At 41.9% G+C, this 17669-nt stretch overlaps 1 protein-coding gene across 1 annotated transcript in view; it reads left to right on the plus strand.

Moving 5' to 3' along the window:
* The window catches only part of serac1 (serine active site containing 1), a 46544-nt gene that overhangs the window by 12099 nt on the left and 16776 nt on the right, over positions 1 to 17669 (plus strand). Inside the window, exons 6-9 of the mRNA XM_048250328.1 lie at positions 11975 to 12064; positions 13474 to 13605; positions 14917 to 15038; positions 17349 to 17477. Of these exons, the coding sequence (XP_048106285.1) occupies positions 11975 to 12064; positions 13474 to 13605; positions 14917 to 15038; positions 17349 to 17477 (473 nt within the window). The remainder of the gene's footprint in view (positions 1 to 11974; positions 12065 to 13473; positions 13606 to 14916; positions 15039 to 17348; positions 17478 to 17669) is intronic.

Genomic DNA, 17669 nt, shown 5'->3' on the forward strand with positions numbered 1-17669 from the left:
GTTGACGATGAAGTAATGATGGTGGTAAGCAGATGGTGATTTGATGGTGATGGTGATGGTGAAGGATGGTGATGGATGGTGACTTGATGGTGACGCAGATGGTGAAGTGATGATGCAGAAGATGATGAAGTGATGATGGTGAAGTGATGATGATGGTGAAGTGATGGTGATGGTGATGGTGAAGTGATGATGGTGAAGTGATGATGAAGTGAAGTGGCGGATGATGATGGTGAATCAAGATGATGGTGAAGGATGGCGGAAGGACGATGGTGACGGACGGCAAGTGATGATGGTGAAGTGATGGGTGAAAAGATGGTGATGGCAGCGATGATGAAGCGATGGTGAAGGATGGCGACTTGATTATGACAGTAAAAGTAGCTTTTTATTTGGTATGATGTGGATAGTGCTGATGGTGATGGCGGAAGGATGGTGATGGTGAAGGACGATGTAAGTGATGATATGTGAAGTGATGGTGATGGTGAAGTGATGATGATGGTGAAGTGATGGTGATAGTGATGTGATGGTGATGGTGAAGTTATGGTGAAGTGATGGTGGTGGTGATGGTGATGGTGAAGTGATGGTGTGGTGGTGGTGGTGGTGGTGATGGTGAAGTGATGGTAATGGTGAAGTGATGGTGAAGTGATGGTGATGGTCATGGTGATGGTGATGGTGAAGTGATGATGATGGTGAAGTGATGGTGATGGTGAAATGATGATGGTGAAGGATGATGAAGTTGATGGTGACGGGTGATGCGAAGATGGTGACGGTGATTGATGAAGTGATGCGATGTGATGCGATGCGACGGTGATGGTGAAGTGGATGGCAGTGGCGATGGTGTAGCTGGATGGTAAAGGACGGTGATGGTGATGATGGAGATGGATGGTGATGGTTGTGACGGCGGTGACAGAAGGATGATGAGGATGGTGGTAGATGGTGAAGTGATGGTGATGGTGATGGTGAAGTGATTGTGAAGTGATGATGAAGTGATGGTTATGGTCATGGTGATGGTGATGGTGAAGTGATGGTGATGGTGAAGTGATGATGAAGTGATGGTGAAGGTGAAGTTAAGGATGATGGTATGAAGGTTGACAGATGGTTTTACATAGCGGATGAAGAAGGTGAAGCGGATGATGGTAGGCGATGATGGTGAAATGATGGTGAAGTGATGGCAGGAACTGAATGATGAATATTGATGATGGTGAAGTGATGATGAAGTGATGGTGGATGTGATGGTGAAATTATGGTGAAGTGATGGTGAAGGATGGTGGCAGGATGGTGATGGTCATGCAGGATGGTAGTGATGGCGAAGTTGATGATGAAGGATTGCGGATGGTGGATGGTGAAGTGACAGTAAAGGATGGCGAAGACAGACGGCGGTGACGCAGGAAGACGACGAAGGACGGTGACGTATCGCTATGACGGGTGAAGCTGACGGTGAATGACGTGACGAAATGACGGATGGCGACGGTGAAGCTGACAGCGGTGCTGACGGCGAAGCAGATGGTGACGGTGATGGTGAAGGACGATGAATAGACGGCGGACGGTGACGCAAGCGACGGCGATGCGGCGAAATGACGATTAGTTACAGGAATAAGGATGAGACCGATTAATAAATGATGAAGACGACGGTGATACATTGATTATAAGATTGGTGAAGAAGGACGAATGACGACGATTATAGCGACGGGTGACGGCATGATGGTGAATAAAATAATGATTGACGGCAATAAATACCACCAGCTGACGACGGCGTAATGACGACGACGGTAGCTGATCATGACGCATTTAAGGACCTGACAGACGAATGACGGTGACGGTGAAGCTGACGAAGATGCATGATTTATGAAGGATGATGACGAAGAAGATTTAAGATGGCGATGGTGAATGACGACGATGGGTGAAGCCGACGGTGATAAGTAATACGCTTATCACATATGAAGGATGGTGATGGCGGATGGTGAGCGACGACGACGGCGTAGCTTTGACGACGGCAGCTGACGATGATGGCAGAAGCTGACGATAGCTGATGTGGTAAGTGACGGCGAAGGACGGTGACGATGAAGCCGACGATGGCGAACATTAAGAAGGACGAAGATGGCGGCATGACAAAGACAATAAATAACGATTATGAAGGATTAAGGAAGCTGACGACGGCGAATAAGATGATTTAAGGATGGCGAAGACGACGATGCAGAAGGATGATGGATGTAGTAATGCGAAGCTGACGGTGATGGGTTAATGGGACGACGATGGGTGAAGCTGACGGTCATGGGACGGTAAGGATGAATAAGATTATAATAAGAAGATGATTGATTAAGATGGCGAATGACGAAATATAAGATAGTGGCTGATGGTGATGTGATGGTGATAGTGAAGTGATGGTGGTGATGGTGAAGTTATGATGAAGTGATGATGATGGTGAAGTGATGGTGATGGTGAAGTGATGGTGAAGGTGAAGTGATGATGAAGATGGTGAAGTGATGATGAAGTGATGATGGTGAAGTGATGATGATGGTGAAGTGGTGGTGATGGTGAAGTGATGGTGATGTGATGGTGATGTGATGATGAAGTGATGGTGATGGTGAAGTGATGGTGATGGTGATGGTGAAGTGATGATGATGGTGAAGTGATGGTGATGAAGTGATGATGATGGTGAAGTGATGATGGTGAAGTGATGTGGTGGTGATGGTGAAGTGATGGTGATGGTGAAGTGATGGTGATGATGAAGTGATGGTGATGGTGAAGTGATGATGAAGTAATGATGGTGAAGTGATGGTGACGTGATGGTGAAGTGATGGTGAAGTGATGATGGTGAAGGTGCTGATGATGAGAAGCGATGATGATGGCAGGAAGGATGTGCGAAGGTGAAGCGGATGGTGATGGTGAAGACGATGAGGCGAAGACGACGGTGAATATGCGGCGATGGGTGAAGCTGACGGTGATGGCGTAGCGATGGGTGATGATGAAGGATGATTAGCCAGATGCAGTGATGGGTGAAGTGGATGGTGAAGACGATGAAGCAACGATGGTGGAAGACAGACTTGATAGCTGAATATTATGGAAGTTGACGATGATGATGAAGTGATGATGATGGTGAAGTGATGATGAAGTGATGATGGTGAAGTGATGGTGAAGTGATGTGATGGTGAAGTGAAGGTGATGGTGATGTGATGGTGACGTGATGGTGAAGTGATGGTGATGGTGATGGTGATGATGAAGTGAAGGTGAAGTGAAGGTGATGGTGAAGTGATGATGATGGTGAAGTGATGATGATGGTGAAGTGATGGTGAAGTGATGGTGATGGTGAAGTGATGGATGATGGTGAAGTGATGATGATGGTGAAGTGATGATGATTGTGAAGTGATGATGAAGATAGTGAAGTGATGGTGAAGTGATGGAAGCGATTTGATGGTGAAGTGCGATGATGAAGTGATGAGAAGTGATGATTATGCATGATGGTGAAGTGATGATGATGGTGATGATGGTGGTGAAGTGATGATGATGGTGAAGTGATGATGATTGTGAAGTGATGATGAAGTGATGGTGAAGTGATGGTGATGGTAAAGTGATGGTGAAGTGATGGTGAAGTGATGATTGATGGTGAAGTGATGGTGATGGTGATGTTGATGGTGAAGTGATGATGGTGAAGTGATGATGGTGAAGTGATGATGAAGATGATGGTGAAGATGATGATGATGGTGAAGTGATGGTGATGTGATGGTGAAGTGATGATGATGGTGAAGTGATGGTGATGGTGAAGTGATGATGATGGTGAAGTGATGGTGATGGTAGTTGGATGAGATAGTGAAGGATGGTGATGGTATGATGTAAGATGGCGGAAATGACGAAGGAAGTGATGGTGGCGATGATGATAAGTAAGTGATTAATGGTGAAGTGATGATGATGGTGAAGTGATGATGATGGTGAAGTGATGGGGATGGTGAAGTGATGGTGAAGTGATGGTGAAGTGATGTGATGGTGAAGTGATGATGAAGTGATGGTGGAAGTGATGATGAAGGATGGTGAAGTGATGATGATGGTGAAGTGATGGTGAAGTGATGATGATGGTGATGATGGTGAAGTGATGATGATGGTGAAGTGATGATGATTGTGAAGTGATGATGAAGTGATGGTGAAGGATATGATGGTGAAGTGATGGTGAAGTGATGATGAAGTGATGGTGATGGTGAAGTGATGGTGATAGTGAAGTGATGGTGAAGTGATGATGATGGTGAAGTGATGGTGATGGTGATGATGGTGAAGGTGATGATGGTGAAGTGATGATGGTGAAGTGATGATGAAGTGATGATGGTGAAGTGATGATGATGATGGAAGTGATGGGTGATGGATGGTGATGGTGAAGTGATGGTGATGGTGAAGTGATGATGATGGTGAAGTGATGGTGATGGTGAAGTGATGGTGATAGAAGTGATGGTGATGGTGAAGTGATAATGATGGTGAAATGATGAAGTGAAGTGATGGTGAAGTGATGATGATGGTGAAGTGATGTTAATGGTGAAGTGATGATGATGGTGAAGTGATGGTGAAGTGATGATGATGGTGATGATGGGGATGGTGAAGTGATGGTGAAGTGATGTGATGGTGAAGTGATGATGAAGTGATGGTGATGGTGAAGTGATGGTGATGTGATGATGAAGTGATGGTGAAGTGATGGTGATGATGAAGTGATGATGGTGGATGGTGATGATGAAGTGATGATGATGGTGAAGTGATGATGAAGTGATGATGATGGTGAAGTGATGGGTATGTGATGGTGAAGTGATGGTGATGGTGATGTGATGGTGAAGTGAAAAGCTAAAACATTTTCAACTTTTAAACATGTGGGAACATTTTAGTGAATTAAAGTAACAAAACCGCTAGAATTCAAACTCTGTAAAGCAGAGATGTCATTTCAGAGCATTCAACAGCTACCGTGTGATTACATTACATTACATTTGTTAAGCGCAATAGATTACATTACATTTGTTAAGCACAATATATGACATTACATTACATTTGTTAAGTGCAATAGATTATATTACATTACATTACATTTGTTAAGCGCAATAGATTACATTACATTACATTTGTTAAGTGCAATAGATTACATTACATTACATTTGTTAAGCGCAATAGATGACATTACATTACATTTGTTAAGCACAATTGATTACATTACATTACATTTGTTAAGCACAATAGATTACATTACATTACATTATTACATTTGTTAAGCGCAATAGATTACATTATATTACATTACATTTGTTAAGCGCAATAGACATTTCATTACATTACATTTGTTAAGCGCAATAGATGACATTACATTACATTTGTTAAGCGCAATAGATTACATTACTTTACATTACATTTGTTAAGCGCAATTGATTACATTACATTACATTACATTTGTTAAGCGCAATAGATTACATTACATTACATTTGTTAAGCGCAATAGATTACATTACATTACATTTCATTACATTACATTCGGATGAGGCATTTTTAACCAAAGCGACTAACAACATGGTAAACAGTTTAAGTTTTAAAGCAATTCTCTCTCAACAATTATAGGACAATTTAAAAAAAGGTAGAGTACAGTAAGAATAAGTGCATCAGTGAGTGCTGATTTTAAACAGTTGAGTGTCAGTTCTAGACGGGTGGTAAGTGCTTGGATCAGCAAGACTAGTTGTAAGTATGTTGTGCTATGAGAAGAGATGTTCTCTGAAGAGCTGGGTCTTCAGGAGTTTTTTGAAGATGGAGAGGGATGTCCCTGCCCTTGTAGGAACTGGCACTGCGTTCCACCAACGAGAAACAACAGATGAGAAAAGTTTGGATTGGCCTGAGTGTACCGGTGGCAGAGCTTTGGGTTGGTTGTAGACCAGGCGCACCGCCGTGTTCTGGATCATCTGAAGGGTTTTCACTGTGCAGGCTAGGAGACCTGTCAGGAGGGCGCCTATAGGAAGCAGGGGTGGTGGGCATGGAAGCAGGGATGGTGGGCATGACAGCCTATAGGAAGCAGGGATGGTGGGCATGACAGCCTATAGGAAGCAGGGAGGGTGGGCATGACAGCCTATAGGAAGCAGGGATGGTGGGCATGACAGAAATAATCATTGACTAATCAAAAAAATGAATCGACAGATTAGTCAACTACCAACATAATCATTATTTGAAGCCCTAGTCATTACATGTGTAGACATAACTAGTGAGTTAACAAATTACAAGACATAACTAGAAAATGCAATTCCAGGGAATTACCATTGCATGTAAATGCAAAAAAGCTGCTGTGTATAACATATTACTTACAGTATGATTATTCAGATTACATATTCTTACAGTATTCTTGAAAACCACTTACTTGGTTAGATGTTAGCTTAGAGTATATGACAGTCAGTAAAAATAAATTGTCAATTCAATATTGATCAACATTCTTTGTTTTAATACAGCAGAATAATACTCAGAATACACTAATGAACACTTACCAATGTAAGCTTGAAGTAAAAATCACAGTTGTGTATATTATATATACAGAACTTGATCATGCCAATCATATTGTCCTAAGACAGATCTATTTATCAGTGGTAACTCTGAACTGGCAGCAACAGCTAGAGGCCTCAGTTAATGGTATTAGGTCAAATTTGATGGTGATATATACACTGAAGACTAAAAGAGCCAGCCCTTCAGATGATCAGTTTTAGACAGAACTTGGGTTAGAATCTTTTTTTTCACACAGCATAGCTCAGGTCTAAAAAGAGAGGTCTAACAGCACAGCTATGTTTCACAGATGTTACAGCACATGTATGATTAAAGGTATGAATGGTTGACAAATATGATTCACAGGTATATATGTTCCATATAGTTAGTGAGTATAGTCCTCACACAACAATATATTTCTCAGAATGTCTCAGTGTAGATCTCAGATAAGTCTCAGTATGGTTAAATGGTATGTGCAGATATGTTGAGATATGGTCACATGTTTGTAAGAATGTATGTTAGTAGGTATGTTGCTAGCAACATTGTCATAGATGTATGGTTGACAGGTGTGCACACAGACAGGCACACACGTAATGTCATACACGGTCATCACTACTGGTCTGGAACCTAAAAGTCAAAAGCAAACAAGTTTAACAGTTATACTAAAACAAGGAATGTCTGCACAATTGTTCAATACAACTAAGGTATTTAAGTGAAGTTGTTACATTACATTAGGCTGACACATTATAACCTAACGACTAACATGGTAAACAGTTTAAGCTTTTTAAACAATTCTCTCAACAATTAAAAAAAAAGGTAGAGTAGGCCTACAATACAATTGTTGCACCATCAAGCTACTGGTAGTTAAATACTAGCCTATAATATTAAATTGCAAACAAAGCAGAATTCTGTGTTTTATTGTTTTCAGTTTTATTATAGGTGATAGCTAATCATATTTTTAAAAATATAAAACGTAAACAGCTTAGAAAACTTTGCAGGCAAAGGGTCTGTTGTTGCTGTTGATAATCAAATGAGTAAGGACGGATCATTCTGATACTAAGTATCTTGATAACCAACTGCTATAACTTAAACAGCTTGCTAGGTCTGTCAGCCACATTTTTTCCTACAGATTACAATGTACTACAACTGGAAAGTTTGATTCACGTGCCAGGCTACACTTTAATTTATAGACCAGAACAATGCAGAAATGAGTAGGCCAAGTAAACATTGTAGCCTATGTTGACAACACAAACATTATAGCTCAACTTCTGTTGTGTGTTTTAACAAGACTTTAGTCGTATTGTCCATTTCCTAGCAGTAGCCTATTCATGGCTTTCATACGGTCCCTTTCCACAGGAGTATTAATAAAGCACCAATGCATTCATAATCTAGGTGCTTAATTGTCTGTTGAAAGGGACCTGATGAAACCCATTAATAGACAAACTATGGTATACCGTGATAGTGTTTACTTATTGTAGGCTACGTAAGAATCAGGAGTGTAGAATGAAACGTAGCCTGGCCTATTTGATACACAAACAAGCGGTGTACAACGTTAAACATTTGTTAAAATAAAAACAGGAGCATATATTTGTTAACTTTAACTAAAATGTGAACGGTAGAAGCTATAACGTTATGACCATCAACAAGTAACGTTAGCTAACGTTATTCATGCCAGGAATGAAACCCATGATGGGTTTCATCAGGTCCCTTCACACAGCCTAGCCCTAGGCTACAATCAAGCACCACGAAGTCTGCATTCATAATCTATTCTAGGGAAAGTGACCTGATGTTGAATAGAACCAGAGCCTAGTATCTGTAGGCCTACTTCTCTGGTTTACGTTAACGTTCTAGTTAAAACGCTCCTGGTAGGTAGGCCTAATGAACAAATGTAACGTTAGTGCATTACGTTTTTGTTAGCTATCGAAACCTACAGCTAATCGGTCACTGTAAAGTTGACGACATATTAACATTGATTAACAGTGGGTTTCCTTACATAATACATATCAACGTAGCAAGGTGCTAACGTCAACTATTTCACTAACGTTAACGTTACCTAAGTTTAGTTATTTGTGACCCATCATTTCATACACGCTTACATTACATAATGTTTGACGACATAAATGACTCAAATACCAAAAACCGGAACACTTACCTTGTCTGTAATTAGAGAAATGTGCCTCTGAAGAAGAGTTTTACGAGCAAATAAAGTGACCAAGGCACAGCAGGCGAAGACGTTCAGAAGATTCACAGCTCCAGGGCCAGCGGTAGCTCACGTTCAACTGTTGATTGCTTTCAGCTGCAGGTCAGGTCATAATGCTAAAAGTTGCCGTCACGGCGGTCAATGTTAAGTCAATGGGAATTTATTGCTCTTTTATCGTAAATATCTCAAAAAGTATAAAGTTCACAAATGTGAAAAATACATTGGACAAATCTCCGTTACAAGACCTTTGTAGGAGTGTTTGAATGACGTCAAACGGTTCAGTGGTTTTAGAGCCTTTGAACGTCAAAGTTGGTCGGAAGAAGAATAATAATAATAAGAACAGCGATAATAGTCCATTGCATTTATATGCAATGCAACTAATGAGTTAACAAATTACAAGAACTGCAAAAAAGCAAAAGTGCAATGTGATATACACAGTATAGGCAGGTGGTGCATAGACAGGACAAGAAATATATAGTGCAGTGTAGACAGTATTATACAGTTGGTTTGCAGAAGGTGGTTTAGAGTAGTATAGATTAAATATAAATTAGGGATGCACAATATATCGGCGGCCGATATATTATTAGCCGATAAGTGAAAAAATGGAAATATTATTATCGGATCTGAACAAGTATGGCCGATAATTTGCGTCGATATTTTTTAAAGTCCTAATTTAGGCCTACGTAAGGTCCGTCTGGCTACACTGAGCTACTTGAGCTTGGTTGGCTATACTTTTCCCTCAATATAATGTCAGCGGTGTGAATGTATTTCACCACTCTAACAAAATCTGTGGATATGCGTTCATTTGGGAATCTGTGCATCTCAAAATCCTCTCGTGAATGATCCGCCATTTAACCTCAACAGAGCAGAGCTCAGCCCTATCTAGAGCCGTCTTGTGCTGGTGTGTTTGCACTTTACCGCGCTGGTCGGGGAAACAAATAAACAAACTCGTTAGTGGGACGAGTACATAAGTAGGTCTAGTTCTAAGTTATGTTTTAGTATTATATTTGCATTACTTTAGCTTGGGTTTTGTATTATTACCTAGAAATATGCTAACCATTCGTGCTTCAGTTCCAGACAGGTCATCATAATAAGTTATTAAAACCTTCGGGGCTAACGCCTTTCATTTCTGCTGCAGCAGGTTGTGCGCAACAGAGTAGACGGACACAAGATACAGTGTCACGTCCCACTGTCTAGGGGTGTTGTGGGACATAGACAAAGAGACGGCCAAAAATGGAAGTATAATTCAAAAACATTTATTTACAAAAATAACAATAAGAAAAATATTGACGAACGAAAAACAAGGCTGCCCAGACGAAAGGCCTCAAAAGTAGGCCCAGGTAATCCCCAGCCTTTTCCTCAACTCTCACTCGGGGAACATGCAGGAGCAACAGCGACGGCCAAAAAAACAGAGCGCGTGGCTTGCGCAGCAGAGCGAAGCAGCGGAGCAAAGTAGTGTGGCGTAGTAGCGGCCAACCCCAGAATCCAAGAACGCCCCAAAACCAAGAGACCCTCCCGAATGACGTCAGCCAGCACCTTTTATAGTGCCGGCCCAGCAATTAAGCCCCCTGCTGGATAGTCTGAAATTAACAAAACACAAGACACAGAGAGAAACAAGCAGACACAAAAATAAACACACACAGGGACGTAACACCCCCACCACCAAAAATCAACATCTAATGTTGATCAAGATGAATGAATTGATGGAGGCAGACAGAAACTGACTCTCCAGTCATGTTTCATGGGGAGATGACAAATAACCTCGTGACAAAGGACATCAGTACGAGAGGAACCTCCTGGAAAAGAGACAGTTAACCTCTGTACATCCTTAGCACGTGAGAACAAATCCTCCACAGGAGAATAGGTAGAGATCACAGAAGCTACGGACACAGGACAATTGGCATTCGTAAATTCTCGGGAGACATAAGACTGCTTAAATGTATCTCCCTTCTCAGTAGTGGTAGTGCAACACCGTTTATGAGCGTTTAGTCCTAAATGAAAACGATTCAAACTCTCTAGCCACTCACTCGCAATTCACTGACGTCAGGTTCACTTAAAGGAGCCACACATACTGTAGGGCTAGGCTACTGTTATGTTGTTGACTGCCGTACTATTGAGGACTATTATGAGTTCTGTCCATCATTTGGTGGTAGGTAAAATTACTGCAATAAAATTATGCTTATTAAATGCTTTCCCCAAATCACTTTTCACAATTTTTTTTCAAGAGTAATATTATCGGTTATCGTATCGGTATCGGCCACAACAAACCAATAAATATCAGTTATCATTATCGGCCCTAAAATTCCATATCGGTGCATCTCTAATGTAAATATGTGCAGTGTATTAACAGTTACCTTAAGAGCAGAATAAATATAGCTATGTAATATAAACAATGTATGAACAACATGTACAGATATGTGCTATGTAGTAGCAGTAACATTATAATAGTAGTAAGAATAGTATAGATAGACGCAGTGTATTTACAGAATATAAAATAAAAAAACAGAATAAATGCGGGTATTCAGTATGAAAAATAAAGACAGAGGTGTCTCACCTGTCCTGTTACCTGGGTTTCAGGGCTGTCACCTGTCCTGTTACCTGTGTTTCAGGACTATCCTGATACCTGTGTTTCAGGGCTGTCCTGTTACCTGTGTTTTAGGGCTGTCTCACCTGTCCTGTTACCTGTGTTTCAGGGCTGCCACCTGTCCTGTTACCTGTGTTTCAGGGCTGTCCTGTTACTTGTGTTTCAGGACTCTCCTGATACCTGTGTTTCAGGGCTGTCCTGTTACCTGTGTTTCAGAGCTGACTCACCTGTCCTGTTACCTGTGTTTCAGGGCTGTCGCCTGTCCTGTTACCTGTGTTTCAGGGCTGACTCACCTGTCCTGTTATCTGTGTTTCAGGGCTCTCTCACCTGTCCTGTTACCTGTGTTTCAGGGCTGAGTTACAAATTCTGAATCTGCCTCGATAATTATTCTACTTTGTCTTTTATTACTTTTTTTACTACTTTTGCCTTTGTTTTTGCTTACTAATTATTCTTTATTTTTAAATGATTTTACCTTGTGTTTTATGTTTTCTTTTTATTATGATCTTTACCTTTTAACTATTCTTTGACTATATTGCCCTTCTATGCTTTTATTTGTTATTATCGTTTGGTTTTGTTTATGTAAAGCACATTGAATGACCTCTGTGTATGAAATGTGCTATATAAATAAACTTGACTTGACTTGACTTGACTTGACTCACCTGTCCTGTTACCTGTGTTTCAGGGCTCTCTCACCTGTCCTGTTACCTGTGTTTCAGGGCTGACTCACCGAGCTCGGAGGGAGCTGCATAAGGCTGCCAGGAGGTTCCTGGAGATCTCCTCAAAAGTCTTCTTGCGGCCACTAGATGGTGAGCACACCCTCAACACCCCCCCTCTACACCCTCTACACCCTCTAACCCCCCCCCCCCACACACACACTCAACACCCTCTACACCCTCTACACCCTCCTCTAAACTCCAGTATGGTCCCCCCACCTCACCTCCAGCCCAGTCAGAGGTAAAACCGCCAGAACTTGTTGGAATGGCAGAACAGTGTGGAACTGCAGCTCATTTGTTGGAATTAATTTCCAGTATGGAGCTATTGAGGTCAGTGTGTGTTCATCTTCATCATCATCATCATCTTTATCACCAGTCCCTATAGTGCTCATCTTCATCACCAGTCCCTATAGTGATCATCTTCATCATCATCACCAGTCCCTATAGTGTTCATCTTCATCATCTTCATCACCAGTCCCTATAGTGCTCATCTTCATCTTCATCACCAGTCCCTATAGTGTTCATCTTCATCATCTTCATCACCAGTCCCTATAGTGTTCATCTTCATCATCTTCATCACCAGTCCCTATAGTGCTCATCTTCATCTTCATCACCAGTCCCTATAGTGCTCATCTTCATCATCATCACCAGTCCCTATAGTGCTCATCTTCATCATCATCATCTTCATCACCAGTCCCTACAGTGCTCATCTTCATCTTCATCACCAGTCCCTATAGTGCTCATCTTCATCATCATCACCAGTCCCTATAGTGTTCATCTTCATCATCTTCATCACCAGTCCCTATAGTGCTCATCTTCATCATCATCATCTTCATCACCAGTCCCTACAGTGCTCATCTTCATCTTCATCACCAGTCCCTATAGTGCTCATCTTCATCATCATCACCAGTCCCTATAGTGTTCATCTTCATCATCTTCATCACCAGTCCCTATAAGTAATGATGAGTTAGGGTGAAGGCTAAGGAAATGGTCCGTGTAACTGAGTTCTTCACCTCTTCTGCCCCTTTGCAGCAAAGCGACTGAGGAGAGCAGGTTTGACATCATGAGCCAAACATTTAAGTAGCAGCCAAACGTTTTGGAGTAGCAGCTAAACATGTTGGAGTAGCAGTAGCAGCTAAACATGTTGGAGTAGCAGTAGCAGCTAAACATGTTGGAGTAGCAGCTAAACATGTTGGAGTAGCAGTAGCAGCTAAACATGTTGGAGTAGCAGTAGCAGCTAAACATGTTGGAGTAACAACCAGGTGTGTGTGTTTGAGTTTGTAAACTTGAGCCATAAGGATGCGGAAACTCATGAGTGTGTGTGTGTGTGTGTGTGTGTTTGTGTGTGTGTGTGTGTTAGAACACCTGAGCCATAAGGATGCGGAAACTCATGAGTGTGTGTGTTTGTGTGTGTGTGTGTGTGTGTGTGTTAGAACACCTGAGCCATAAGGATGCGGAAACTCATGAGTGTGTGTGTCTGTGTTTGTGTGTGTGTGTGTTAGAACACCTGAGCCATAAGGATGCGGACCCTCATGAGTGTGCGTTATGGGTCCTGCTGAAGAGGACACGGTCAGCCAGTCGAACAGAGAGACTCCAGGCCGTCCAAGACCTGGCACACAACACACACTGGCAAGGTGAGACACACACACACACAGACACAAACACACACACACACACAAACACAAACACAAACACACAAAGTCAGAGACCTGGCACACAACACACACTGGCAAGGATAGACACACACACACACACACACACACACACAAACACATAAAGTCCGAGACCTGGGGCCCATTGCACAAAACTAGAATAAGGGATTAAGCCAGGATATCTTGGTTATCCTGGCTTAATTTATCCGTGATTTGGTTGCACAAAAGCTGGATAGGGGGCAGCAGGATATGTTATGGTATAAGTTACCATGGCGATTTATTCTGTGGAGCTAGCCTGCTCCAGACCAGGCTAAGTTCCAGGATCTATTAATCTCATCCCTTATCTCAGTCAGCAGTCACCACAAACGGAAACCAGATAGATAGATAGATACTTTATTGATCCCCAAGGGAAAATTCAAGACCAATAGTTATTCCACTGCCCACTACACATTGTTATCACATATAACTAGACCCACTGTCATTATTTAAACATTTGTGATCATTAACTTCAATCATTTTGGATAAATGATGATTTTTAGATGATGTTGCAATCATTAGATAATTTACGGTTTCCCATAGACTATAAGGCTATATAAAAAATGCCGCAATATTAGGGCCACAGAGGGATAAAAAAAGCTGAAAAAAACAGCCTGGCCAGCCTTAAGGTGGTTTGCTGGTTGACCAGCTTGTTAACCAGCAAAACCACCCAATGATGGTTGACCTGCTAGACCAGCAAAACTCTTGCGAAAACATACCTTTAGCTGGTTTACCCAGCTTATGATGGTAATTCAGCTGGTTTTGCTTTTCGTACCAGAAGAAGCAATTAGGCCGCTCTAGTTGCCATGGTGAATCAGTGAATCTGTGATCGGTGGTGGGGTCTATTTGAAGGAGCTGTGAGCGTGGACTTATCCAGGATCGGTTTCACCTGGCTTGATGAATCCGTGTTTGCTCATCCTGGCTTGGTCTTTGTGCAACCAATTAAGCCTGTACGCTCTTGTTTTGGATTCATTGAGCTCAGCTCAGTCACTTATCCTGGATGTCTTGATCCTACTTTTGTGCAACAGGCCTCTGGCACACAACACACACTGACAAGGTGAGACACACACACACACACACACACTCACTTACACAAGCACACACACACACACACACACCTACACACACACACAAACACACACACAAGCACACAAAGTCCGAGACCTGGCATACAACACACACGGGCAAGGTGAAGAACCCATGCTCTGTTATCTGTGTGCGTGCGTGCGTGCGTGTGCGTGCGCGTGCGGGTCTCAGAGTACCAGTACCAGACGGCAGCGCAGGCCTTGGATCAGCGCACGGTGGTGGGATTGGCCCGGACGCCTCACGTGGATCTGCGCTTCTTCCTCCCGCCTCCTCAACTCCCCCAGGTGGACGACGTGAGTCCCAGAACAGTGTGTGTGTGTGTGTGTGTGCATGTGTGTGCGTGTGTGTGTGTGTGTTTCTGTGTATGCCCATGTGCCTGCTTGTGTGTGTGTGTGTGTGTGCGCATTTGTAATAAAATATATTCAATTTGTAACAAATTATAGAGGCAGGTACTGTTATTTCACATCAAAATCATCTAAATAGTGAGGATTCTCATGTTATCATGCACATCAGATCTAAATAGTGAGGGTTCTCTCATGTTAGCAGCTTGTATCCACATCAGATCTAAATAGTGAGGGTTCTCATGTTATCAGCTTGTATCCACATCAGATCTAAATAGTGAGGGTTCTCATGTTAGCAGCTTGTATCCACATCAGATCTAAATTGTGAGGGTTCTCATCACATCAGATCTAAATTGTGAGGGTTCTCGTGTGATAGTGAGGGTTCTCATCACATCAGATCTAAATTATGAGGGTTCTCATGTGATAGTGAGGGTTCTCATCACATCAGATCTAAATTGTGAGGGTTCTCATGTGATCATCCACATCAGATCTAAATAGTGAGGGTTCTCGTGTTAGCAGCTTGTATCCACATCAGATCTAAATAGTGAGGGTTCTCATGTTAGCAGCTTGTATCCACCTCAGATCTAAATTGTGAGGGTTCTAGTGTTAATTTTGTCACCCATTTTTAATTTAGTCTTGTGACGAAATGTCCTTTTTAGTCTTTGTCATATTTAGTCATTCAAATATCATTTTTGTTAGTCAAGTTTTAGTCGACTAAAAGTCTCGTCATTTTAGTCTAGTTTTAGTCAAAAGAAAACCAAAGGTATCTTAGTCTTAGTCAGTTTTAGTCAAAACATTTTCTCTTTTTTTTTTATAACAAATTATTTCTGATTACCATTTGAGTCAAATAGTGTTTCACACATCTCAATTTTCAAACAATATTGTGTGTCCACAGGGCTACTCGTCTGTTATAATTACACATTCAGATTTTTTGTCAGTCAATATGTTTACATGCACAGGTAAGTCGAGCTACAGTTATGGCTCGGCTGGGATTTGACCATAGACAGTAAAAGATTTGACTGGACCACTGTCATATTCGTAGACCAGTGTTTCTCAAAGTGTGGTCCAGGGATCACTGGTGGTCCATAAGCTATCCCAAGTAGTCCTTGAGCAGGCGTGGTAAAATATAATATAGATGAGTTGTTTGCAATATTGAACCAACTTGTATGTAAAAACAGTTCTGCAACACTGTCTATGTAAGATATGCCAGTTTAAATCACACAGTATGAATCCACACAATAAGCAAAGTGCAAAGACAATAAGCAAGGTGGTTCAGTGAGTAGGCCTATTGTGTAGACTAATTATAGGCTATTGTTGAAGTAGGTCTAATCTTTTTTTTTTTTTAGCTAGGGTTAGTTAAGTGGTGCTGAAACTGAAAAAAGTTTGAGAAACATTGTCATAGGCCAAAGTATTAATGTTTTACTCCGCCCGCTAGATGGCGATATGCATCAAACACAACACATTCCCCAAACAGACTCTCCATCTTAGCCATAGCTAACTTGCTAGCGAACTTTCCACATTAGTTTACTTGCTAGCAAACTTTGCATCATCAGTCTAACTAGTTAAATAGTTGACATTACATGATGAACATTTTCGTATGGACATTCTGGGGGATGTTAATTTGTATGAGAGAAGCTTCAACTTCTGGGTATGTAGCATTGTGGCATAAAGCTTAGGTAGTTAGCTTGCTAACTCTGGCAGAAATTGCAGTGTTCTTGTTCCATGTAGTTTCGTGTTGCAGCCACAGGGTTGCAGCAACAGCACGTAGACTAGCCTACAGGAAAGCTGTTGCGTATAAACTCATTCGGAATATTTTGAAAACACAACAGTTAGATATTCTGTTTTATCATTTTGTAGACGAAAATGAAGAGAGATTTTATCTTAGTTTTTATTTCATGCAAAACATTTTAGTCTTTTTTCGTCAACAATAATGCATCTTAAGATAGTCTTAGTCAGTGTTTCAGGACATTACTGCAGTCTCATCATCGTCTCGTCTTAGTCATGAAAAAAAAGGTCGTTGACGAACATATTTCCTCTCGTCTTGTCTGACGAAAGCAGCTTGTATCCACATCAGATCTAAATAGTGAGGGTTCTCATGTTAGCAGCTTGTATCCACATCAGATCTAATTTGTGAGGGTTCTCATGTTAGCAGCTTGTATCCACATCAGATCTAAATTGTGAGGGTTCTCATCACATCAGATCTAAATTGTGAGGGTTCTCATGTGATAGTGTGTGTGTGTGTGTGTGTGGCACCTCCTGCAGGGCTTCTCGTTGGAGGACGGCCTGAGGCTCCTGCTGGCCTCCTTGCCCCAGTCGGAGGTGGATGTGTGTGTGCAGTACTTTACGTCTCTGGCCTTGAGAGAGAGCAGCCAAGCCCTTGCCGCACAGAGGGTGAGTGAGTGAGTGTGTGTGTGTGTGTACAGTTGGTGAAATGTGTGTACAGTTAGTGAGATGCGTGTAGAGTCAGATCTGTGTAGAGGTGCTGGGTTGGGTTGGGCTGGGCTGGGCTGGGTTGGGTTGGTTTGAGCGGTGTTGGGCTGGGCTGGGCTGGATTGACGGCTCTACGTGCTGTGTGTGTCCTCC

The sequence above is a fragment of the Alosa alosa genome, chromosome 8, assembly GCF_017589495.1.
Source record: "Alosa alosa isolate M-15738 ecotype Scorff River chromosome 8, AALO_Geno_1.1, whole genome shotgun sequence".
NCBI lineage: Eukaryota > Metazoa > Chordata > Actinopteri > Clupeiformes > Clupeidae > Alosa > Alosa alosa.